This window comes from Fusarium poae, chromosome 4, assembly GCF_019609905.1.
Source record: "Fusarium poae strain DAOMC 252244 chromosome 4, whole genome shotgun sequence".
Lineage (NCBI taxonomy): Eukaryota > Fungi > Ascomycota > Sordariomycetes > Hypocreales > Nectriaceae > Fusarium > Fusarium poae.
Genome location: NC_058402.1, coordinates 4,298,326 through 4,324,405, shown reverse-complemented (window position 1 = coordinate 4,324,405; position 26,080 = coordinate 4,298,326). Strand labels below are relative to the sequence as shown.

Below are 26,080 nucleotides of genomic sequence, written 5' to 3'. Positions count from 1 at the left end.
TTATTAAAGAAAAAACTAATTTATTTAATAAATAATAAGATTATTTATATTATATAGTTTATTATTCTAGAGCTATAAGTAAGAAATATTCTAATAGTAATTATAATTTATCTTATTAATAGAAATAGTAATTAAGATTTACTTATTAACTATCCCTAGCTATACTATATTTAAGTAATTAAATATTATATTAATAAAAAACTTATTATAAAGGGAATTAATAATAAATATTCTATATTAAATATTATATTTTACTTATATTAATATTAATTAATATAGAGAATTAAGACTAGCTATTTAATATATTAATAAGATTAATTAGAAAAGCTAGAAAAAAAGAATATTATCTATATTAAAGATAATAAATAGATTTTATATAAGGTTAAGGGTATTCTTATTAAATTCTATAGTATAATTTAAAGAACTTAAAAGTAAAATAATAACCTAAGAAATTAAATACTATTATTAATAACTCTAAGTTAATAAAATAGTAAATTAAAAACTAAAGTAATAAAAACCCTATTATTACTATAAAGATAAAAAACTAAGATAATAAATTATATAATATTAAAATAATAAATAATTATTATTATATATTAGACCCTTAATATAACTATTTTATAAAAATTTCTTATAATTATTAAGATTATATTTCTAAAGTAAAGCTAAATATACTAAAGATTAATATTAAAAGGTTACTTTACTTTTAAATATATATAGAAAATAAACTATTTTCCTATAATATTATTATTAATAAGTATATATAATATAAGGGTATTATACTTATTATTCTTATTTATCTTTTTCTAATTATTACTTAATATTATTCTTTTTTTTATAGCTATCTTCTTAATATATAGAAGCCTTTATATTAATTAAAAAGAAAATAACTAAGATTTTACTTTCTATATATAATATAAACTTACCTTCTTTACTTTAATAACTAGAGTTTAAAACTTACTATATATACTATTAAATATAATATATAAGATTTATAAATAAAGAATTTATTTTTATAATAAATTAAGAATCCTTATAAAAAGAAATTAAAAATTTAAACTTTATACTTATATAATAAATAATATAAAAACCTAAAGTATTAAAAATTAAAATCTTAATATTAAAATTAAAATCTTTATCTCTTTAATATAAATAAAATATAACTTTTTTACTTTAAACTTAAATACTATAATAAGAAATAATAAAATAATAATATAAAATAAAATACTATTAAATAAGCTATTTTAAGACTATAATAATATAACCTAAGTAATTTATAATATTAAATACTAAAGTAACTAATTAAATACTAGTAAATTTAAAAACCTTAAAGTAAATTAAGATATTAAATATTAAATTAAAATAAAGAATATTACTATTAATATAAATAACTAGATAAGAAATATAGAATTCTACTTTTATATTAAAGACTATAAAAATAGGATATAGATATTAGATATTTATAATTAAAAATAATCTAAATACTATAAAAATTTAAACTACTAAAGAGATAAATTAAATATTAAATTTAAAAATTAAATTTATAAATATAGAAAATCTAATATACCTATAGATATAATAGATTAATAGCTTAATAGTAATCTTAATAGTAATTAAATTAATTTAAATAGTTAGTATTAAACCTAGGGTTAATTCCTTAAGTTATTTTAATACTTATAATACTAATATAGCTAAATAAATAAAGAAAATTAAAAATTAAAACTTAAATTACTATATAGTAATTTAAACTTTAATATAGTAAATTATAAAAATTATTAAAAACCTATAATATAGAATATATTAGTAATATATATATTTAACTTTAAATAAGCTAAACTTAAATATTTAATATAATAAAATATAAATACCTTATAAATAGAATAAAATATTAATAAATAAGACTTTAAAATTTTAAAAATTTTAATCTTAAAATCCTTAGGGTTAAGTAAAATAATATAACTTTAATACTAAGATATATAAGAAATAACCTTATTTTTATTTTATATAAAGAATTTAAAAATTAAAATTAATTCTTTATTTTTATAAAATTTAAAGTAATTTTATTAGCTTTTTAATTTACTCTATAAAACTATAATTTCTTAATTTATTATTAATAAAATTAAATTAAAGAATATAGTTAAAATATTAACTTAAAAGTTTAAGATTATATAATTATACTATATATATAAAGATTATTTTATTTTAAGTATTAAGGAATTTAAATAAATTAATCTTATAAAATATTATATTTTACTTAAGAGTAATATAATACTATAATTAGTTCTAAATAAAAGATATAGCTAATATAATATTAAAGCTATATAAGAATTTTTATTCTCTATAGAAAAATATAGTTTAATTATATATAGTAATAAACCTTAAGTAATACTTATAATTTAAGTTCTTAAGCCTAGGGAATTAAAACTAAGATAATTAATATAACTATATATAGTATATAATTATAGGATAATTAATAAGAATATAGTTAAATTAGTATACTTATATTATAATATAAAAGTTAACTTAAACTTTATTTACTATAAGAGATTAAAAGTTTTCTTTTAAATAGATATATTATAAGGATTTTAAAGAATTCTTATTATTAAATTAAATAAAATTAAAATAAAATTTAAAATTCTAAATAGTCTTTATTATTATAATAATATATTAATAAGGCTTATTAGCTTACTTAATATCTATATATACTTTAGAGACCTTATATTTAACTATTTTAACTTTAAAGATAATATTAAACTTTAATTTATATTAAAATACCTTAAAGAATTTATAATTATATTCTTTATTTATATTAATAATTATAATATAGTATTAAAAATATTTAATTAGTATTTTAAATTCCTATAGAAATTCTACTTTTTAAGAATTATATAAATATTAATTAGCTTAACTAGGAAGAAAATAGTATTATTTAAGTTATAAGTTAAAACTCTTAAATTCTTAATAAATATAAATAGAATTTACTTTTTATTAAAATATTAAAAGAAGTTTAAATAACTATAAAAATATTTTAAAGAGAATTTACTTTATATTTAAAATAATATATAATAACTCTTATACTTTATACTATTTATATAAAAGTTTATCCTTAAAAGAGCTAACTTTATTTATACTATTAAGGTAATATTCTTTAAATAAGTTATTAAGAAAACTAAGATAAATAAAATATTAATATTAATAATAAATATTTTATAAAATATATTAATATAGACCTTTAAAGTATAAATAGTATTTAAGAAGATTTATAATAGTATTTAAAAGAATATTACCTTAAGAGTTAATTTATTAAAATAATTTTATTTAACTATTAATACTTTTAAAATAAATATAAAAGCTATACTCTTTTAACTTAATAAAATACTATTAAGTAAAAAGATTATTTCTATAAACTATAAATATATAAGGGTTATTATATAGATAAGTAGTAAGCTAAATAATATTAAATAAAGATATATAATACTTAAGAAAGAAATACTTATAGTAATTAAAGTATTAAAAGAAATTAAATAAATAATCTTATACTTAATATACTCTATAAAGGTTTATATTAATTATAAAGGAATTATAAACTCTATAGTAAATTTAAGTTATTTATATAATAAGGTTAATTAATAGATTAAAATCCTAAGAGAATTTAATATTAAGTTTATTTATTACTTTTATAAAGATAAATTACTATATTTAATAAATAGGATATTATATTTATTAAAAGAATTATAAAATAATATTAAATTAATAAAATTAAAACTAAGTATTAAAAGAGTCTTTAATAAAATACTACTTATAAAGATTTTAATATATACTATAGAATTTATTATAAATATAATTTTATTAAAAAAGAAGCTATTAAGAAAATTATTATTTACTTTATTTTATTTATTTATAAACTATTAAAAAAATAAGTCTTAATATATAGAGATTATTTTTATACTATTTAATAATATAAGTATAATTAAGAAAAGTTAATAAAGGCTAATAAAGTAATATATTCTATAATATAGAATTATTAATTAGATTTTATACTATATAGAAAGTAATAAATTATTAGTAATATATATAATAGAAAGTAAAGTATTATTTATTTTATAGTAAATATATAATATATATAAATATTTTATAGTAAATATAATAATTAAAAAGTTAAAAAGAAGATATTAATAGCCTTTAAGATTAAATAATACTAAGAATTATTATTATTTCTATATAGTGTATTAATAAATAATACTTTAAATTCCTTAAATATAACCTAGGAATATTTTATACTTTATATTATAAGAGTTTATTAAAATAGATTATTTTAAGCCTATTAATTTACCTTTAGTAAATAGATATAAATATATTTTACTAATTATAAATTATATAATAAAATTTATTAATAAAGTATATTATTACTTTATAAATAGAATAAAAGTTTTAAATATTTAAGAATTAAACTAAGATATAATATTTAAATAGCTTTAAGTAATTTATTATAATAATAATAATTACTTTTTTAATATAGTATTTTAAGCTATTATAATAAAGTATAAGATATAACTTAAGTTTAGTTTAATATTATACCTTTAGAGTATAGATTTATTAAAATAAAATATATATTTAATAAAAAACTAATTATAAAAATAGGTAATAAAATAAGAAGGCCTTTTATTAAATTAATAGTATTAAGTATTAATACTTATTTTAATAAACCTTAATTATTAATATATTAAAAACCTAAGAATTTTATTAATAATAATAATATTTAGCTTTAAATTTTTTTTATAATATTTAAGTATTTTAAATACCTTATTAAATAATAATTACTTAGAGAATATAGACTTAATTTTAAGAGAATTTAATTTAACTCTTATTAATATAAAAAAAAAGCTAAAAATAGAAATTTAAGATTAATAAAGTTTATAAGTAAATATTAAATTATTATTATTATTATAATAATTAAAAATAAATATAATAATATAAGAATATCTTAATAAGCTAGAAAAATTATATATTAAGTTTTATAAAATATAAAAAAACCTTTTTATAATTATTTAATAAAGCTTAAATATTATCTATATAATAAAGAACTTAATTAACTTATTTAAAATATATAAGATTTATATTAATAATCTTAAATCTTATATTTTATATTTAAATAAATTATATTTACTTTTATTTAAATATTTAATATAATATAAAGAAAATATTAATAATAAATAAATATTAAAAGATTTATTATAAAACTATTTTAAAGAAATTAAATAATTAAAAATAAATATATAAGTAAAATTAATCTATTTAAATTTATAATAATTATATAAATAAAAATAAAGCTTTTATAATCTTTTAAGAAATAAAAAAATATATTTATTATAATAAAAATAAAATTATATAATTAAATATTTAAAAATAAGAATTTTATAAAAAAATAATAAAAAAAAAAATTATTAAATTAAATAACCTTTAAAATATAAAAATATATTATTATAAAATAATTATTTAAAAATTATATTATTATAGCTATAAAAAAGAATAAAGTTTAATTACTATATAATAAATTAATATAATTTAGTTTATATTATAAGTAATACTATTAAGAAATTAAGGTAATATATTATAAAGATTAGCCCTATTTATCTTAATTATTATATTAATAGCCTTTATTATAATGCCTTCTGTATTATAGTATACTATAATAACTTAGCTAATATAATAACCTTATTACACGCATGCAACCTATCTACTTTTAGGCCTCAGCTCCAGCCACCATCGCTGACACAGACCTCACGGGAACTTTCACTCCCGCGGCTGAAGCCAAGACAGCCACTGAACATCTCATCGATACCGATATTACCACAGAAATTGCCACCGCGGAATCTACCGCATCTGGTTTTGAAAGTCTACGACTGAGACACAAAACTACCTATAAACAGGTTAAAGGCAGTCACCTCAACGCATCAATGTTTGAGAGATTTCCTCCTCGGAGTTATCAATGAACCCGGATATACATACGTAAGACGCATTGACTCCACAAAATTAAGTGTTCTCTAGGGCAAGATCCGATAGGTTGCTAAAGTCACTTCCGCAACCACTACAGATATTACCTGGTAGGGCAGAGAAACACTACGGATAAACAAAGGGGACAATGAGTCGTCAAGGGATGAGATGAGTGTCTCAAGTTATTTTAGTCAAACCCGTGCGCTCGCAAACAGAAGAAAAGATATGAGCAGGACAGGCTGTCTCCCAAGCTCTGTCGCACGATGACTTGGGAACCATCCACTTTTATCCTTTGTTCCGACGATAATAAGATGAAGATGAATTGAATGCCCTTTTGAGCAATTACCTACGGGTAGTCTTGAAACTCCGGGTCGTGCTCTTAGTTCAGCCCGAATATGACACCTATGCACGCTATCTACACACTGACCAGCCTTGCAAGGTTACCTTTACAAGATGGTCGTTTTACTAGCTATAGTGTGGCGCCAAACATCTCCACCAAGACACTGAAATCTTGTATGTACTCAGTTCAGTGACTGACAAATGAGTAAACATACGCATCTGGAGTCGTTGGGTACATATAAATGAGTTGCCCGTAGCCTCCCGTCGTCCCCGTTGCTGGCATTCACGGATTAGTTTGTTCTAGATAACAAAGATGGCGCCACGAACCTGGTCAAACGCAATTTCTTTGTCTAGCTTTATCGCTACATTCCATGCTATATCGCCTGTAAAGTTTAAATCCCAAGGGCCAGACATCCTAGCCAGGGACTCTACTATCGGTTCTCTACTAAAGCATCCGTGCCTGCCCGCCCGCTAGAAACTATTTTTACGCCACTAACGCATCCGGGGGTCTGATCACCAGTTCCACTACGAATATCGCTTAGTCGATCATCCATCCAACGCCTCTAACGCCTCTAGGGTCGATCTTCATTCCTTGAGTCGTTTCGCGAAACAAAGACTAGATAAATTGCTCTGATATATACCCTTGGCATGGCCCCTCTGTCTTTTCCTGATCTGCATTTCGCGATCTGGAAAAAATGCCTATTGATGGTCTCCTTGAACTATATCGGGGCCATGTCGTCCCAAAGGAATACAACGCGGGATACGTCGCCCTCAGCTATGGCATCAGTCTCGTGGGCGCTGCTTCGACTTTGGAATTGATCAATCGGAGATCATGGTTCAATGGTATTTCGAATCAGTACGCTATATAACCTCAAACAAGATGTGGATCTTTCCAGACGGCCTGCTTACACATGTTTTAGCTTGGTGCTCGTTGCCTCTGCAATTACTATGGGTGGTATATCAATATGGTCTATGGTAAGTGGGGACAGACATTAATTCGCTGCATCCTCTTCTTATGCTTATCTCTGATATAGCACTTTATTGGAAACCAAGCCCTCACACTCGGCCAAGGGGAGGCAGAGATGCAAGTCGACTATTCTATCGGTATCACGGTCCTCTCTTTCTGTATGCCTGTCATCTTTCTTCTCGCCGCCTTTTACGCCATCGGAATCTCAAATCGAATTGCTTGGTGGAGAGTCATCACAGCTGGAATCCTTTGTGGTTCCGCCATCTGTGGAATGCACTACCTGGGTAACGCGTCAATCAAGAACTATGAATGCATTTATAACAAGGCTTACATCGTCGGCGCTGCTATCATCGCCGTCGTTGCCAGTACTGTCGCATTAGCAATGTTCTTTATCTTGCAATCTCTATCGGGTGGTACTTGGTGGAAGCGAACAATATCCGCTTTTGTACTGGCCGGTGCAGTATCCAGCATGCACTGGTGTGCCTCTGTCGGTACTGAGTACCGACTTGTTCGACTTCGAAGAATCCAGGAACACTCACGCACTGCAACTGTAGTAGCAGTTATTTGTTTGGTAAGTTTTTCAGGACTGACCACCAGATCATCCGCCAACAGGTCAGCTAACTCGGACAGTCCTTCGGCGCTTGTATCATCATTGCTGGATCTGCTATCCTTCGTGCCCGTACTCTCAAGCAAGCCGCTCGTCGTGCTCAACAAATAGAACTGGGTGCTATTGTGTTTGATAAGAATGGCCGCCTGCTTATTGACTCTAATGGAGCATTCCCTAGTACTGTTGTTACTGATTTCTTTATTGGCGAGGTAAGACTATGACTGATTCTGCTTCACCATTATTCGAAATACTAACTCATAATCCTTCGCTATAGAACAAGAAGGAACGATTCAACACTTCGCATTCTCAATTTGCTTGGATGTTCCAGGCCTCACGTAATTGGATTGGTATCTCAGGACTAATTAATGGAATGAGACGACATCTCGAACAGTTGCCTCACAAGAGCCGCCACAGGGATGTCAAGAAGGGTATCCAGCTCATCACCGACGATGGAAAACTTATCGAGGGATACGATGTCATCTTCCGCGAACTCTTCTGCGTCGCCGCTGCCGAGCTCAGTGATCAGCTTAATGAACCTCTTATCAACGTCGGTGTTCTATGGGACGAAGTACTGCCAAAGGAACCGGCATCCAACCAAGCATACCTCCAAGCACTCGAGAAGTACAGGGGTACTGGTGACTCTGGTGAGACAAGTTCCAAAGGCGCATCTGAGCATCACAGCATGGAGAAAGAAATTGGACTTGAGGACGAGATAGATGGACGAGGTGCGCTGATGTTTTTGGTTCGCCGCCTTGCGTCAGACGAAGAGATGCAAAGACTCGTATCAGCTGGATACCGCTTTGTTGATCCTGGTCAAGTGAGCAACAACTCGAGATTCCATCAACAGATCCAGTCAACCGAGTTCAAGACAAAACTTCGTGACATGAAGACCTTTGTTGATCAGCAAGTTCGGATCAAGGCCGGAGTTCATCTGGGCTTATTCGCCATCCAAGATACAGGAATTCACAAACCCCAAGTCCTGGTACGAAAGGATGCCCGCCATTTGCTTCCCTCAATACCGTTGCCCATGAAGACTATCGAGAAGTCCCAAATAGGGCTTTTGGAAAGAATTGCTGGCTTACCGGTGCCAGAAGCCCTTCAAAGGTTGAGGACTAGAGGTGCCACACCAAGGTCTCCTGAAGATGAAGCCTTTGCCAAGCATCTCTCCAATGCTATCCATTCATTACGAAAATTAGTGGATGAGCCTTGTTTTCAAGATGCGGTGCTGACGACGTCGATGGTGCGACTACCATTCGGCCTCGATGGCGATCAGGTAGACGAAACAGTCATTATGGCGCTGCGGCTCAAGATCACGCATCCCGTTTTTTCCACCAGTCCCAACTGTCAATGGACGCCGCTCAGCTTCTTCAAGATGCGACAGACATTGGCCCAGTCCCGTCAAGATTTTATTCGAGTTCTCCATGACGAGTTTGATCCCCTCACGTTGCCTTCAAGTCGGGCGAATAACGAGCTCACATCTGGACCTGTTTCAACAATACGCCGACTCAAGAGTGCTGTGACAACCACAGAGTCCAAGGGTAAGAAGTCTGAGAAGACAATGATGCGGACCAGAACTGCATCAAAAGACTCTGGGCGATCGTCGTCAACAGTCAACTTGTGTCCTCCTGGAGGCAGCGAGGACAACCCTCAAGTACCAGAAACAATGGACATTCAACCGCCTCCAGAGCGTCATTATTCGGGATACCAGCAATCGTTTTTGAATGGTGGAATTGTGGTGTTTCAAGAAGTGACAGTTCAGGTTGAATCGAGAAAACCTGAACCTCCTCGCATTGACTTATCACCTTCGTGGAGTCATGACACGGTGATTGAGCCACCGTATGATATCGAGTCTCATCAGCCTGGAATGCCAACAGCAAAGGCGATTGAGTTACAACCGTTGGGTTGGGGCAAGACTGACGTTTCTGTCAAGTCACATCAGTTGAGTGATAGACAGGCGGATCATAATGTTGGGACAATAGCGGCTTTCATTGATACCTTACTTATAGAACTGTATATATCGGGAATATAGATACCTCGACTAATGACAAAGTGATGATATTAATACAAGTCTCATAACACATGTGATAAATCCGAGATGATTGAGGTATTGCATTGGATACTTCAACTCACACACCTCGCGAGCCGAAGGGACACCAACATGCACCATGTTTGTAACCTGAATATCATCTTAAATCGGGCGAATGGTTTAGTGGTATAATACTCCCTTAGCATAATTCGACTGAATAATCTGGGAGTGGTCCAGGGTTCGATTCCCTGTTCGTCCATCGTAGGCGGTTTAATTCCGCCATTGTACCTTGTTTTTTTGTCCTCGCTGATGACCTCTGGTATATCTTGGTCCATTGCTTAGCATCAAGTTTTATTTTGCTATGTCCTCCCTCTGGTTCCAAATGGTTTTTAGCAATTGGATTACGCTCCTGACTGACTAATGAAAAGCAACTCAGCATGATACTAGACCAGTATATAGGTAACAATGTCTTGCCAAGGTGATAAACTGCATTGGCTTCACTCTCCAGGGTTTCAATCTGTTTCCAATACTGACGGCGAGACGATACTAACGGGATCGAGAGCAATTGCTTGTAAGTGCGGTTCTTCGCTGGCTGGTAGATAACAGCAAGGTTGGCCTCCTGACTCTTCGGCCCGAATTCGACGAGGTATTGGACGTACATGCGTCTTTGGAGTATACAATTGAGTGCGAGACTAGCGTATGGGATGGTTTCTTTTGCAAAAGTGCTGGAACTGTCCTGAGTGCCATATTGCCTGTTGCCGGCGTTCCGGCTTCGATCGGCTGCAGTCTTTGTTACAGGTACAGATTGGACTAGAAGTTGAGACATTATCACCTGCCTCTATGGGTGCTATAGACTGTTTGCATTCTATACCGACGACGATCATAGGTGGAGACTGGTAGTAAGTACGCATGGGGACGTAAAAGTTCCAGTATCCATGTTACTTACATCAGGTCGCTTCTTACATGTTTAGATGGTAAAGACAATATTTCGCGATTGAAAGAGCGGAGAGTAGTAAAGATCCATAAATATTTAACGTCCGCTAGTTCATAGAAGGTCCTATTCTCTATGTTCATCGTCCAGTTAAATGACTCAAAAGGTGCTTTTCTTGTCATCGGGGATTTCTCATAATCTGGGGAAAGGAAGATGACACTCCGAGAATCCCGCCGCGTATCGCAAATGCCGGGTCATAATTACTGGAATAGGCAGGTAACTGGCATCCAACCTTGGCGTATACAGGGGTGGACAAATTTAAACTTGGTAGGTCTCTTACCCCTGGTGAGATTTTGGCTTAATTCAGCAGGTCTATTTCTCTAATCTGGAACTATGGAACGATTCGAGTGACAAACCCCTGGTAGATAGATTGTTACCTCCTATATGGATCGAGTTCCCTACAGGTGGGGTTACGGTATCGTGAAGCTTAAGGCCAAGAGTTGTATCCACGTGTGCTGCATTGTGACCTGTATTGAGGACTCGTGATCATGCTGCCGATGTACGCGATACTGCAAGAACGGACTGCAACGCTAAAAAGAGAAGGTTATTTGGTATTCTGTGTGGTTACTGTATGAATCGTTAAAATCTCGCAGATACTCTCTGAAGTAAAAGTATAAGAAGCAGGATCAATCCTCCTAAAAACTGTTCCTGATCACCAAGCTAATCCGGGACAGGGCCACTTCATTCGTTGAAAACTACATTCGTTCAAGCAAAACCTCTTCACCATGAAGCCCACTCAAGTCCTCGTTGCCCTTGCGGCTATTGCCTATGCCGCCCCCGTGACCGATAATACCAAGGTCAAGGCATTGGAGATTGACGACGACTTTCCTCTCGCTGAACTCGAAGCTTACTTCGAGGCCCACATGAACAGCGAGGACTCTGAGGCCAACTCTCTTCATGCTCGGCAGTTCAGCTCCAGCACCTACAACCAGCTGACTGACGGAACACCCTGCCGTCCAGTCACCATGATTTACGCTCGAGGAACCACCCAAGCTGGTAACGTTGGAGACTCAGCTGCCGTTGGGCCTGTCCTGTTCAACAACCTTGCCTCCCGTATTGGCTTGAACAACCTGGCTGTTCAAGGTGTCACCTACGCTGCGAATATTGCTGGATATCTCGCGGGAGGTGATGCTGCCGGCAGCAGGACCATGGCTGATCTGATTGCCCGGGTATGTCGATCATCAAATAGAACAAGGACCATTTACTAAGAATATATGTAGGCCGCTAGCCAGTGCCCCAGCACCAAGATCATCATCAGCGGTTACAGCCAGGGCGCCCAGCTCGTGCACAACGCTGCTGGTATGCTGTCCGCTTCCGTGACCAACCGAGTCACTGCTGGTCAGTACCTAAATCCTCGAACTCAAGACGTATTCACTGATTTGATGTCTCTACAGCTGTTACCTTTGGTGACCCTAAGCGTAGCCAGGCTTTCGGCACCATTCCTTCTGCTCGCACTCGCATCTTCTGTCGTGCCGGGGACAACATTTGCGATGGTGGTATCATTGTCACCCCGGCTCACAGCCAGTACCAGCAAGACGCTCCTGCTGCAGCCGAGTGGATTGCTGCCCGTGTTTAGGTATTGAATATATTGAATTGACTTTATATTGTTGCAGCCTGCTACTGATGATATTTGTATGGTTATCATTAGACGTGAGCTTAAAGGAGATCACAGCAGTGTACTAACCATAAATGGAATTCGTCATTAATACTTCTGTCTTGAAAATCGTGTCTTAATATTTAAGTGACGAATTGTAAACTATACGTAGTTCAGAACGTTGCACTTTCGAAGATAACGTTCAACGTGTATCTGAATCTAAGTCTGCTGCAATTAATCAGAGAGGAGAGTAAAAATAGTCCTTGTATCAAGATAAACCTTTAATGTCAATCTGTTTTTCTGCCAGTCCTGGCGTTGTGAATGACCCAATGATGCTTCTTTCAAATCTGCCGTGATGACTGCTGTACCTACTACCTGCAATTTTCTGCGATGCAAATCGCCATAACGTCGGACGACGACGGCCCTCCGTGGTAATTCCAGCCAACAGACGATATCGCCCACGCGTATATCGCTAGATGACATACCCAGTCTCCACGGCGTCGATTTCTCGCTTTTAACGGACATCTGGAAGAGACGAGGGCTGTCGGCAGAAACCTGCACTGTACATTGAGTAATGCACCGAGTCTTCCCATGCCACCCTTTAACGGCTTCTACTATGTTGTTTTCCTCATTTCCATCCCATTGTATGGTGCTCCTGCAGTCGAAACATTTTCTTGAGAAGCTGCTGTTGTCCAAGTCTAGAATCGCAGAAATAAGCTCATCGCTCTCTCTGTGGGCATTGCCGACGTTGTCACTGTAGTTCACCTGGACATGCTGTATCCAGTTGTCGACCACTTTCAGTTTTCCAATGATTTCGTGAGGCTGTGGACCAACATGTATGACACAGCCCACTATGGCACTAGGTAATTCGAACGATTTGTAATGGTTCTTGTCAGTAATAATTGTGTCATCTTTGTTTCTGGGTTCGTATGATCGTAATATGTGTTGCAAAGGGTCGCATTCCGGTCCCATCAACAAGAATTTAACGAGGTACCCGACACGTACGATGTCCTCATCGGAAAACAAATTGTCGTCGTTCATGAACTCCATCACGTCTGTCCAGATTTCGAAGAGAGACTTGTTATAATCTATAACAAAGCCACGAGCATCTGAGGCCAATCCGAGAAGACCATATACTTTGTCCTTTCTGTCTTGACACTCGGCTTCTTGATGAGAAAACAGGAGACGAAGCAAAGTGTTTGACCCCGTATATTTGTCCTGCCTTTGTTTTTCCAACTTCATGGGTCCTTCTGATCCGACGCCATTCGTAACGAGCAACTGTGTAAACAGATTCCACTCTACCGCACTGTTCCCAAAGCATACTTTGATTTCCCTGGCTAACCCAATCTCCTGGATTATCCAAAGGCGCTTCCAATATGCATCGTTGCACAACTCTACCGCCAATTCGCGAACAGAATTGTTGGTCTCATTTGGTTCTTGTACCGACTCTGGGGTTGTTTCTTCATTGGAAGTGCTTTTATGACCGAGACGATTCAAGGAAGACAAAGCTTTTTCATACTTTGAATACACTTTCCCCAGCCATACAACCACTGTTTGAGCCCTGAAATAGATGTGGTGCATTATGCGAACCTGTCTATTCCGCTCGTCAATATCGTTTTGATTGATGCATATTGCATGAATCCAATAATTTGTGTTAGGGCAATGCTTTCTCAGGTAATACAAAGCGTCCCAGAGATTTTGCCGGACACTGAATTCATGGCCGTTGAGAGTGATCTTTTGCTCAGCTTTCCCACTTCCCCATACGTATGAAAGCGCATCAAACTTTGGTTTGTCACAAAAACCAACCTCGAACAAGCTGCAAGTGATAGGGTCGCTATCGTTTCCGGTATTGATTCGCAAAAGTCGTGTACAGTCTCGATCTTCGCTGAGTGGTTCGTAAAGAGACAAGGGTTGTCCGGGGGAGTGTCCAGAGACATTCTCTGCGCTCTGGGTTTGGGTTTGGGTTTGATCTGTATCTTCAGCTTGACACATTTTTCAAGTGCTTTCATTCATTGCAGGTAGACGAAATGAATTCAAAGAGTGGAAATTGTTGTACGAGGGCGGGGTAATTGTCATATCATGCTGTCTGATGCGATGCATGCATGTCTATCACCTTGCTTACGTCGTTGTCATCACAACCAACAAACCGACTTCAGTGCTAACAAGCAGATTTTGACTGTTTAAGAATAGGTAAAAAGTGACTAAAATAAAAGTTTCTGTATTCTTATCGTTAGTATAAAACAAATCCTATCTTTGAGGGCGGGCTATCCTATGTTATCACGTCCTGTGAAGCCATTAAGAGCAGTTGCCTTTATGTCTTGGCCATGCAGCCACAATAGATAACAACAGGACCTAGGCACTTTTGCGAGGATGCTGTAGATGTCTTTACTACAGCCCGATGCAACCCAGCCTCTTAGGTGCATCCACGTCGCCGCAGTAAGCATCAGGCAACTACCTCGCTTCCAGAATAGCAGATTATATACCTTTGTCTGGGTTTAGGAAATTTTTGGTGCAGGAAATGGAAGCCACTTCAGCTTTGGATGATGTCAACAGAAATGCAGGTGATTGTGCCAGGAGCGAGTAAAGTTGTTCATATTCATTGTTTGAAAAGTGAGTAGAGGTGTTTACGTGGTACAACATTATTGGTCTTGCGTTGTGACACAGGGAGGCCGTCCATCGTCGTTATAACACATAGACAGTTCTTCGTCAGTAGGAGCGCACAAATTGTACCTTTGAAGTATTTTAGTCCATTTGAAGAAGCTGAGAAGAAGTCACCAGCATTCACAGTAACATTGCTTGCTTTCCAATCATGGTAGGAGAGCCCAGTGTGATATGATACGCAGCGATCATTAATAGAGCTAATCTCAATCTCATGCATAGATTCAACCTTCCTCAGACACTTTATATATTTCCCTCGCTGAAGCGCCATTACTTCCACCACCCTGCTTCCAATGCAACAGTCCTAGCCGACGATATGTCACCAGATCCTCGAATCTTAACGGAAACGCATCTCGCCCATACTATAAGTGTATAAAGTGTCCCAAGTTTCTTTGTTTTGCAGATCAAAGAGGCAACGTTACAAATAACCCGCCATGCCAATGCGGCAAGTCCAGCAAGTTTCAGGTAGCAGGTTGGACCAATAGACAACCTGGTGGCTTGCATCTTGTATGTAGAATGGGAGCTTGCGGTTACTATTCCTCTGTTGTGGATCAGAATGGTGAACAGAAGGTGCTGAGTCGGGAAGAAATGAATCTTTGGATGAGTGTTGGTAGGGTTTGATGGAGGTAAATAAGTATCTGTCTTGAAGTTACACTGTTACTGCATAGGTCGCCAGGTAACTGCTCTGTCATTTATGTAGATACATGTTTATCATGAGAAGTTTATTTATCAGAATAAACAATTACAGATTTCAAAAGACACAGAAAGTAAGACCTTATCCCTCAGGGTATTAAAAAAATTGGCCGCTGTAAGCCTAAGAGACGAAATTAGTGGGCCACTTTATGCTGTTTATACTATAGCTCTTAGACTACTTATTTTTGTAACCTAAGACTTAGGAGGTCATTTTTTCTGCTACCCACTAGCTTATATAACGAAAGAAATATTTAAAAAGCAAAATAAAGTTAAAGTTATAATATAATACATTTCTCATTTAGGCAGAAAGTCAATATTGGGATTGCCTAATAGTAGTCATTATAATTCAAGGGTCAATGCTTCGCCTCAAAGTCAAAAATGAAAACACATAAATAGAAAGTCATGCCCGCCCAATTTGTAGTTCTTTCATTCCACCCCTTCTCATTCTTCATCACTCTGCAGACACTGGCAAGATGGATCCCTTTCAACAACTACCCCCTGTGCTTCGACTCGAGATAATGAGCAATGTTCACTCACACACGACTCTATGGCGACTCACAAAAGCATCCCCAGCAATGTGGAATCAGTACGTTGCATCAAAACATGTCCTTTTCCGAAACTTCAGTTCAAGCTTGGCTCAAGTTGACAACGACAATCAGGAACTCATTCAGGATGCCATGGCAATCATCAGGTTCAATGAATCAATGGGCAATAAGGAAAAGACAATATTCTTTTTAGAAAGATGGCTTGTCAAATGTCTGCCGCCATTCGAAACAAACGCTGACATTACTAAGCTACATCGTCTTTTTACGCGCATCGGTTTCTTTATCGAGGACTACATGACAAAAGCAACGTCAGCATCGCCAACCGAAGCATACCTTTCTCTCCCTAGGATGAAGTTTACCAATACACTCAACAGGAGAGTAACACTTGACGACTTGACATGGCCCGAGAAACATCGTCTTTTCAGAGCTTTCTTCAAGTTTGAGGTATTGATGAAGATCTACGATCCACGCCTGAAACAATCGATGGACGAAAACTATTATCGAGAAAATGCTTATGACTTACTGCACGAGCTTGACCCATGGATCCACGAGTCCGTTCTTTGTGTCTTTGGCTATGTCGAAGCTTGCTATGGAGTCATCTTTGCGCAACTAAAAAAGACACACGAAGCCGCAGTGGGTATCGCCGAAACCGCAAGACGAAAACCGTGTCTGTTTCCCGACAATCTATACTTCTCCTCTGCTGCCCACTTCACTGATATATATTTACCCAGGGATTGCTTTTCTATATCGTGGTGGTTATCGTGTCACGGACTGGATCTTCTCGTCCACGTACTCACGCAGATGCGTCAGACCCCTGAAAGTCGGGAGCGTATACGCAGCTGGATATACTCTATCTCATTTGAAGTTCGTGATCCATTCACACGTCTTTACGACATTGAAAGACGAAAATTGTTCGTTCATCGACCTGTTTGTCTGTCGCAGGTTTTTGCACATACAGACAATTCACTTGCTTACCATCTTCGTCAAATAGACGGTACGCTCGAGGAAGATGATGCCTCGGACAGCAGTTCTGCTAGCAGTGATTCCATATATGTATTCTATCCATCTCGTATGCCTGAAGAGGATCTCCAGGCCCCCATACAGTTTCAAATATACCGGCAGCGAGCATGGATATTTTGCGACAATTGGAGGTTATACAGAACACCACTTTTTGAGCACTTTCCGTCTCCTGAGAGTATTGAAATCCAGCAGGAAGCAGTGGAGTCCTGTTATCCCATCACGTCCTTGCGTGAGCGCCAGAGACGACGTTCTCCGGAGTGGCATGATTACTGGGCTGGGCGAACGCTTGAACCGCCACCCGAAAAAGCACGCAATCATTTTTGGGAGGTAGAGTTTGAAAAGAACAATATCTGCGATATCTCTCACTTTTACGATTGTGTTACTGACGAAGGGCTTAGTACCTTTTGGAGATACAGAAAGAGATACCTTTCATCGTACTGGAACCGCTCATACTAGATTACAGGGATAGGGTTCTTCCTCGTTTGGTTTATTAGAATAATTATTTGTTGATTTATTGCAAAGAGATCCGAACCTACTTTATTCAAGCGCTGTGCAGTTATCTCTGGTAAGTAGAATGTTTTTAACACTAAAAGCTGCATCTATAGAAAGCAGATGACTTTAATCCCACTATTAGTTTAACAACAAGTTATAGTCTATAGGTGACTGGTTATAAAATAAAAATGGAATAGCTTATAAGACTCAAAAGCACTAAATTAATCAGCAAGTTTTATATGCAGCCTGACGAGAGAAGAGGTGGTCCACCTATTATATCAAATCAAGCTTTTATTATCGCAGATCAAGTTAGCTCTCGCCCGGCTGCTAGGCCATGAACAAGTGGCTATGCAGTCAGCTGAGGCACACCAAACAACAGAGACCAGTCGAAAGAGGGTGCCTACAAAAGCATTGACCATTGGTGAGAAGTGAGTGACGCTTACAGCATTTCTGATGTCAGGTTATTGAGTCTTTTATTTCCCTACCGGGTATTAATGAATGCGCCTCATTGACAACAGCCTCCATACATAAGCCTCCAGACTTCCCCTCCCCCCGCATTATGTGACTTTTAACCGTGTCTGCCCTGCCAAGACCATGCTGCTAAAAGCGCCATGCCTGCGGTTTCTAATGTCTTTGTCGATGCAAGGGCTGTGACGGGGCTTGGGAACGAAACTGGTGATCCATTACAGGTTATTTGCGCCTGGCCCGTCTCCGGCCAATACGGTACTGGAACACGCGTTCTGTGAGTAGCTTGAAAAACTGTCAGTCGTGCCAAAAACTAATACTGATTTACAGATACTACGTCCTTATTGCCGCGTGTCTTGTTGCGCGGAGAGAAGAATGGCTAGTAAACCCCTGTTTGGCTGCGGCCTTGGTATTGCCGGCTGTTGCTGCAATCCATGGTATCGTCTTGACAGCGATGCATAATCCGGGTAAGTTGATTCACATGGAAATTGCTAAGATGGGGAGCTAATTATCTCAGATGCTGTAGACATGGACATATATGGAGCTTTTCAGTTGTGCGCAATTGGCATTCTCGCCGCTCCAGTCACAGTCATGATGTCAAAAACATACTTCAATGACCCTGGCAGAAACACCATCTTTCTGTGGACATTTCTACTTTTGATTGGTATGTCTAAAGCACTCATCAGCGCTATGCAGCCTATTCTAATTATTCCCAGGTCTATTAAGTATGACCGTCGAATTCTACCGTATAGAAACCCATGACTGCACCAAAGACGCCTCAGGGAACCCAGTCTCGAACATCGCCTCAGACTTCAACTACATCGATGGTAACAATTGCGGTCTCATCTGCTCTACTCAAGATGGTCCTACATCGCCCATGAGAGGTGGATCAGCCGACAACATATATGTTGTTCCCGCGCCGCACACACTTACTTTTGGTGCTGCGACACTCCTCGCTGCTGCATGTTGTGTTCACGCTGTTCTTTGTCTGGTGTCCATGTGGGACAGAGTACTGGAGATCAACTGGCGGCGACGTTTTGGGCGACAGGAAGAAGAGGATAATACCAGTGAAGAAGAAGATGCTAACAAGGGCGTCATGAAAACGGTCAACGATACAATTGGCTTCTTCTTGAGGATACTGGCTGTTCCTGTCTTTGGGGGTGCTGGGTTGGCCATTTTGATTGTGGGCGAGATTAACTTCTTTAGTCCTCAAGTGGAGTACCAAACAGAACCCATGGCCAATATTGGTGAGTTATTCCTGGGCAAATGCACTATTCGCAGGCTAATATTGTCAAGGGCAATGGGCTCCAGTTACAGGTACCGCAATGGCTATGATCGGGTCATTGTATCTTCTACTAGCCCGACATGCAGAAGAAGCAGGCGATCCCTACACACCACACAAATGCAACTGTCCTCACTGTCATATCAATGACAGTGCACGACACAGTCAGGTTTCGCATCACGACAGCATGTCTTCGTTGAATAGTCGACAAGCTGGCCCCAGCCTCTCAGTCGCAGATACACACCCAACTGTGACAACCAGCCAACTTTCCCCCAACACAGATCTCATTCGTCCTCGATCACCAATATCATTACACCATCGAGAGCCATCAATAGAGGGACACCAGACCATCAATGTCCCGACAAGAAACCCTTATAGACAAAAAATAGAGAATGCATTCTTCCGGGTTGGCGAGATTATCGGGACTCCACCTCACGATTTTATCACAGAACCCAAGGTTCGAAAGCCAGATCATGTTGATCTGCCAATGATTCCAGGAGAGCGGTACCGCAATGTGCGTGTATCAGCAGTTGAAAGGGAGAGGGATTTGCAAGAGGATCACGAAGAGGAAGTTGCTTCAATGAGGTCAAGATCTAGCAGTTTTCGCGTAAACGAAGTCTCTCCTCCCACTGTTGAGAGATGTACATCACTACCAGTCGCACCACCAGCCGCATTGATAAGAGCGAGATCAAGATCTAGATCAAACACAGGACCCAGGACTAGACTAACATCTTTTAATCACCAATCATCAAAGAATTTGTAAATAGATAAATATTTTGTTAGAAAATGTTGAATTAAAATCGCTATTAATATTTGGTTAAACAAATGCTACGCATGTAGAGACTTTATGCTTTTGTATCGACCTCCTCCTGACCTTTGGCTGGCACCTCAGTAGCGGTGACCTTGATCTCGTGGCTGTGTTCCAGACCGGACAAAACGATCCAGGTAGGAACAACGCAGAGAAGAGTGATACCGAAGTTGAGACCAATGCTGACAAAGTGATTAGCATTGCCCTCAGATTGCATCGCCCAAGCAACAGTCTGTCCCAGAGCCTCGAATCCTCGGAGAATACCGCAGTGGTAAGACAAAGATGAGAGATCAGTGGTGTACTGTCCGATGAGCCAGTATAGGAATTGCTGGAAGGCTTGACCACCGAACTGCCAGAAGAAGATCAGAGCATAGGACTTGCCGAAACCACCCTTGAACCAGTCAAATACAGGTGGCTCAGCAGCATCGTAGAACTGCTTCTGGAGAATCGTTGCCCAAATCCAGGTACCGGTAAGGATAGTGATGATGGACAAAAAGGCAATTCGGGCTCGTGTCTTGATGTAGATTGACTGTCGGTCCAACAAGGCCGCGATGAGGAACGAGCTAATGATTCCGGAGAAGTTGGTGAAGAAGGACGAAAAGGCGCGCGATCGAACGGTGAAGTAGGTTGTCAGCCAGGTGCTCATGAAGCCGTTGTAGAAGTAGCTGATGAAGAAGGCAGGGATCAGAAGAAGCATGCGCTTGGTGAAAAGCAGAGAGAAGACGGCCTTGAACTCAGCGGCCCAAGTAGGCTGCTTCTGTACGACGACGAGCGTTTGGTCCTTTCTCTGGACCTTTTCGGCAGGGCTGAGGAAGAGGGAGATTGGGAGGCCGAGACACATAATCACAATGAAGACGATGTATGTTGCTGAGCTGACAGAGCCTTTGGAAGAGGATTGGGCGTTGAGACCGAGGTTGATGGCGCCTCCGACGATGGGGCCAGCTGCTTTGGCTGATTGCCAGATGGCTAAATGACTGTTAGCGCATCTTCATATCACAATATTGAAGAGTTCTGAAACCTACCAAGGTAAAAAGCACGATCTTGGGGACTGGGATATCCGATAATGATGGCCGCTTCGGCTGCCCAGAAGAAACCAGCCGAGATACCACAAAGAGCACTTCCAAACAGCAAAAACCAAGTCTTGGGCGCAACGTTGTTTGTGTAGAGACCAGCTCCATAGATGGGGTATCCAATGGCTCCAAGCGCAAGACCGTATCGGAGTCCAATTCTGTTGTTGATGGCACCAGCCAGAATACACACAGCAGCGAAAAGTCCGTAGACGAGAGCATTGGCTGCTGACACAGCGTATGGCTCAGCTGCTCCTCCAGCACCTAGACCACCGAGGGCATCCCACATGCCCGGCGCAGTAAAAGAGACACCACATGCGATGGCGATCTGAAAGGGGATGGAGCGGAAGAATGAAGGCTTTCCTTGTGAAGGGACGACTGCCGCTGGGGCGTCGAAGGATGCATCGCGTGAGGACGCCATTGTGATGGACTGAGTTCGAGACAACGAGATCAGAAGTGAAGAAACGAACGGGTATCGGGATGAGTTGGTATTTATCTATTCTATTCTATCTGACATGACCCGTGCAGAGACGCTTTGCCATTGCGTGCGATTGCGTGCTTGCAAAACTCGTAGTTTGACCTGTCTGATCAACGTTGAAACCAAACTAAAAGGGGTTATTGATGGGGTTTACTATAAGAGCTAGGATCCATAATCAAGCATGTACCTGCAGTAATCCCGCATCCAAGGCCTTGGTACGATGGAAATAGTGGTTAAATGTGATATGTTTCTGGTGTTGCTAGTTAACCAGGGTCCCTGGTTGCATCCTTGATGTCTTGTTTCCTGTAAAAATTGTTTCATTCTCTCATGATATGTCTTTACGGACAGCACGAATGTTGTTTCTGTTCTCAAAAGTGACTTGAGCTTTGATTCAATAGTTCACCGAGTACCGCCGAGCCGGACGAGTATCCCACGGGGCATTACCTAACATTAATATGAATGATTGGGTCCTCAATGTTATGCGGGTTAGTGTGTGGATGGCTAAGAAATTACTCATGTTTGATGGATTAGGAGCAGGACCCTTATTCAAGCTGTAAACTAATTATGGCAGTAACAAAGTCACATCAAAGATAAGACTTGAAAATCACTGTCAACATATCTTAATCTCGTGCTCATGGACCAATATGTCGTGTGACCAAGTGCGGTATCAATCAATTTTCAGTCGGCGTCGCCGATGAAAAACTGGAAATGAAAAAATTGAAGATTTTTAGCTTGCCACTATCGATGACGACAATCAGAAAAATTGGCCGCGGGAAGTATGATAGACGTAATTCGTAGGACACTTTATGTCTTATTGATCATGTCTCTTAAACTACTTATTTTTGTCATCTAAAACTTAGGCTAACTTTTCTGATACCCACTAGTGGTTCTGTCAAACTGCCGATCGAAAACTATTTCTTATCGTAGCTCATTATCTTATCTTATCAAAGACAAGATCATCACCAGTTAACACTCTAGGGTAATAGTCTATTATTCTGTGCCTCATCCTACAACATCTTGCCAAGATTCTATAAGCATGTGAATTCCCCTCAGTAGATCATGGTTTGGCATTTGCACATGAACCTCGGTAGAAGTCAATCGAATATGAACCCCTCTTTAAGTAAAATGTCATGATATATTTTGGAGGATGAGCGGTGGCTTCAAGAGATTCGCTGGTTGACAACATTCAATCTATCATCAAAAATCGTGTCAAACAACATGGTCGTTGACAACACCCAACCAGAGGGCGATAATCCCATTGGTGATTTTACTGTTGAATTCCTCGGCACTCAATCATCCAGTAACAGCGCCAGTCGTCGTGATCTAGGCTTCACAGGCCAACTCGGCGGGAAATGGTATGCTGTATACGGCGACGTACTATGGTGCGACTCTGGTGTTACTGACCCAACAGAAGATACTGAGGGTTTCCATGGAATGGTCAGGAATGCCGTATCTGCTTTGACTGATGACCCGTTGGTTGTGGACGACTTGCATCTCAATGATGATGAGCCTGTTCCCCACCAAAAACAGTTCATGCCATTCAATCAAGATTGGGGAGAAACCAATACTTTTGGATTTGGAGGCACGGGTATAGCCGAGACTGATCCCGATAGTGCAACTGGTGTTCTTTACTACCTTGTGGTGAGCTTGAAAATTCATCTGATTAGACTTGATTCTCACTAACTTGACAGAACGACAACGAACACTACAAAGGCGCCGGAGTAGCCAAGATCGAACTAGTCGATGACGTTCCTACTGTCACAGATCGATATGGCGACAACGGTATCTGGTGGAACGGAGACGAAGTTCCCAAATACGGTGACGTAGCAACGTATCAAGATGTCAACAGCGAATACATCTACATCTTGGGTAACCCACCCAACAACATCCAGGATTTCCCGGATAACAAGTACGTCTACATGGCTCGTGTACCCGCCTGCGACGCGTTTGACCTCGACAAATACGAGTACTGGTGGGGAAGGGAGCAAGGATGGAAGAGCGAGCCGCTCACAGAATGTAACTGTGAAACAGCTGTCATGTGGGGTGTTGGACAAGGGCAAATTGTTTACAACAAGCATTTTGAAACGTACTTTTACGTCCATCTTGATCTCGGCAAGTTTCGCCAATCTTGTCCCTATAACGTGGGGTCTTGCTAATGAACAACAGGTGGAACTGTATTTCTCAAGACTGCTCCCAGCCCTGAAGGTCCATGGACGGAAGGAAAAGAGATCTACAAGGATGAACCCATTGATGGTGGACTTGTTTATGCTGGATTAGCTTACCCTCATCTGGATGAGTCGGGTGAGACGTTGACGATTGGTTTCACAAACAATAATTGGATCCGTATCATCAAAGTTACCTTTACATAATAGGTAGACAATTCGCATTCGCAAGAATCTATTACTTTTACAATTTGCTATTATAGTCTACAGCCCCGTCATCATTGAGATTACCACATTACAACTCATCTTCCTTCTCATTCTCACAAACACCATCAAAGTCTCCATACTTTTCCATACCAGCACTGACAATCTTCTTGAACTCCTTGAACGAACAACTAGCACCCGGTCCGTTCTGGCAAAGTGGCAAAGGTCGAGGCGCAGTGTTGGCAATGAACCTGATAAACTCTTCTCCCTCGCCAGAACCATCCTTGGTATCGGGTCGCTTACATGTCATCTTCTCCATACCGACGTGGCCCAAGAAGGGAATCAGGTCAGACATCTTCCAAGCGCGAACATGATTGACGTGCGTGGTGGGAAACTCGTCATAACCTTCGTGAGATGAGGAGTTGAAGATGCCGAGCGCTGTGGCTACAAAGGGAGGGACTTCACGGTGGGTGAAGTAGAAGAAGAGACGTTGCTCCTTGGGCCAACCAGAGCCAGTTGACTCATCATCAATCAAGTCAGAGTTCTTATCAATGTTGTCAAATAGCTTAGACTGGGAGTGTAACCATGGGAAGCCGAGGTAGTTGGATAGAGGGTTGAAGGGGCCAACCATGTGTGCGTACTTCATGTCCCAAGCATACTCATATGAAAGCCACTCCGCGTCAGAGAATAATCCGCAGATAGGTGACTTCTTTCCTCTGATGGCGGATTCGTAGCCGCAGATGGACTGAAGAGCAAAGACATCCTTAGGGGCTAGCTCGTAGTCATCGGGTGTGTACGGGCGTAGGCGACGTGACACGGATGACGCGTAGTTCTCAACAAACTCATTCTGCTCATCCGTGCCAGGAGACTTTGAGAACTTTGAGCAAGCCTTGTGAGGAAGAAGAGCACGCGTTCCGTCGTTCAACTCCTTCTTGTTAAACCTTGTAATCTCGATGTTTCCGTCCTCGGGAAAGGCCTGGAGGAAAGCCTTGGCGGTATCGTACGTTCGAGACTTGGTATCGGCAATGACGCGCTTGACTGATGAAGCAAGGTGCTTGTATCGCTTGAAGAGATGGTTTCCAACCTTTTTGGCATCTTTCTTGCCCGAGGGCGTGACATCCTCGAGATGATCCTCCTCAATTGGAGAGTGCCACTTATTCAGAAACTCGAGCGGACCTGAGAAGTCGCCACGATGCTTCTCAAGTTTGTAAAGGAAGGGCTGGATATAGTCTTCGTACTCGGCATCGTTGGCGTAGATGGCAGCGTGACGAATGAGGTACGATGCAGACGTGACGGTGCATCCTTCAGGCGCAGCGTGGGAAAGACCGAAGCCTACAGCATCGAAATAGGGCGAGATACCAGGGAGATGAAGAAGGGGATCGAATTGGTAGCCTTGAGTATGATCGAACGAGTCAATGGGCTGTTGGATGACGGATGCAAGGACGATTGAAGGTAGAGCTACTGCCGCAATGGCGCGCAGACTGTGAGGCATGGCGAGACTTTGAAGATGGAGTAGAAGCAAAAAGATGCAATGCAGATCCAAGTTCCTGGAATAACTGGGGGTCGACGTAGGTACGCGAGAATATGACAGAACTAAAATGGAGGAATCGATGACGTACAGGGAATGTGATGAAAGGAACGATAAGGATCAAGGCCCTGTAATGCCACTAAGATAAGCCTAGCTTGTC

The 26,080-nt window shown here is 38.5% G+C and overlaps 9 protein-coding genes and 1 non-coding gene across 10 annotated transcripts; 7 read left to right on the top strand and 3 right to left on the bottom strand.

Moving 5' to 3' along the window:
• Window positions 1-7,028: 7,028 nt before the first annotated feature.
• On the top strand, window positions 7,029-9,936 carry FPOAC1_011479 (uncharacterized protein; the record flags this gene model as incomplete). Its single annotated transcript, XM_044855857.1, has 5 exons — window positions 7,029-7,189; window positions 7,254-7,308; window positions 7,368-7,871; window positions 7,931-8,116; window positions 8,182-9,936. 5 exons carry the CDS (start codon window positions 7,029-7,031, stop codon window positions 9,934-9,936), a joined length of 2,661 nt encoding a protein of 886 aa, XP_044703170.1.
• A 166-nt stretch (window positions 9,937-10,102) lies between these two features.
• FPOAC1_011478 lies at window positions 10,103-10,192 on the top strand. Its single transcript has one exon. It is a non-coding gene; the product is annotated as a tRNA-Ala (tRNA).
• Window positions 10,193-11,649: 1,457 nt separating this feature from the next.
• FPOAC1_011477 (uncharacterized protein) lies at window positions 11,650-12,500 on the top strand (the record flags this gene model as incomplete). The annotated part of the gene is made up of 3 exons (XM_044855856.1): window positions 11,650-12,093; window positions 12,145-12,262; window positions 12,319-12,500. The coding sequence occupies 3 exons, from the start codon at window positions 11,650-11,652 to the stop codon at window positions 12,498-12,500; spliced, it is 744 nt and encodes a 247-aa protein (XP_044703169.1).
• A 252-nt stretch (window positions 12,501-12,752) lies between these two features.
• FPOAC1_011476 (uncharacterized protein) lies at window positions 12,753-14,510 on the bottom strand (the record flags this gene model as incomplete). Its single annotated transcript, XM_044855855.1, has 1 exon — window positions 12,753-14,510. The coding sequence occupies one exon, from the start codon at window positions 14,508-14,510 to the stop codon at window positions 12,753-12,755; it is 1,758 nt and encodes a 585-aa protein (XP_044703168.1).
• Window positions 14,511-15,327: 817 nt separating this feature from the next.
• Window positions 15,328-15,797, top strand: FPOAC1_011475 (uncharacterized protein; the record flags this gene model as incomplete). The annotated part of the gene is made up of 2 exons (XM_044855854.1): window positions 15,328-15,330; window positions 15,399-15,797. 2 exons carry the CDS (start codon window positions 15,328-15,330, stop codon window positions 15,795-15,797), a joined length of 402 nt encoding a protein of 133 aa, XP_044703167.1.
• Window positions 15,798-16,342: 545 nt separating this feature from the next.
• Window positions 16,343-17,890, top strand: FPOAC1_011474 (uncharacterized protein; the record flags this gene model as incomplete). Its single annotated transcript, XM_044855853.1, has 1 exon — window positions 16,343-17,890. The coding sequence occupies one exon, from the start codon at window positions 16,343-16,345 to the stop codon at window positions 17,888-17,890; it is 1,548 nt and encodes a 515-aa protein (XP_044703166.1).
• Window positions 17,891-18,537: 647 nt separating this feature from the next.
• FPOAC1_011473 (uncharacterized protein) lies at window positions 18,538-20,436 on the top strand (the record flags this gene model as incomplete). The annotated part of the gene is made up of 5 exons (XM_044855852.1): window positions 18,538-18,668; window positions 18,722-18,858; window positions 18,909-19,055; window positions 19,108-19,638; window positions 19,688-20,436. The coding sequence occupies 5 exons, from the start codon at window positions 18,538-18,540 to the stop codon at window positions 20,434-20,436; spliced, it is 1,695 nt and encodes a 564-aa protein (XP_044703165.1).
• An 82-nt stretch (window positions 20,437-20,518) lies between these two features.
• FPOAC1_011472 (uncharacterized protein) lies at window positions 20,519-21,969 on the bottom strand (the record flags this gene model as incomplete). The annotated part of the gene is made up of 2 exons (XM_044855851.1): window positions 20,519-21,447; window positions 21,504-21,969. 2 exons carry the CDS (start codon window positions 21,967-21,969, stop codon window positions 20,519-20,521), a joined length of 1,395 nt encoding a protein of 464 aa, XP_044703164.1.
• A 1,275-nt stretch (window positions 21,970-23,244) lies between these two features.
• FPOAC1_011471 (uncharacterized protein) lies at window positions 23,245-24,395 on the top strand (the record flags this gene model as incomplete). Its single annotated transcript, XM_044855850.1, has 3 exons — window positions 23,245-23,667; window positions 23,718-24,042; window positions 24,193-24,395. 3 exons carry the CDS (start codon window positions 23,245-23,247, stop codon window positions 24,393-24,395), a joined length of 951 nt encoding a protein of 316 aa, XP_044703163.1.
• Window positions 24,396-24,483: 88 nt separating this feature from the next.
• FPOAC1_011470 (uncharacterized protein) lies at window positions 24,484-25,884 on the bottom strand (the record flags this gene model as incomplete). Its single annotated transcript, XM_044855849.1, has 1 exon — window positions 24,484-25,884. One exon carries the CDS (start codon window positions 25,882-25,884, stop codon window positions 24,484-24,486), a length of 1,401 nt encoding a protein of 466 aa, XP_044703162.1.
• Window positions 25,885-26,080: the final 196 nt, after the last annotated feature.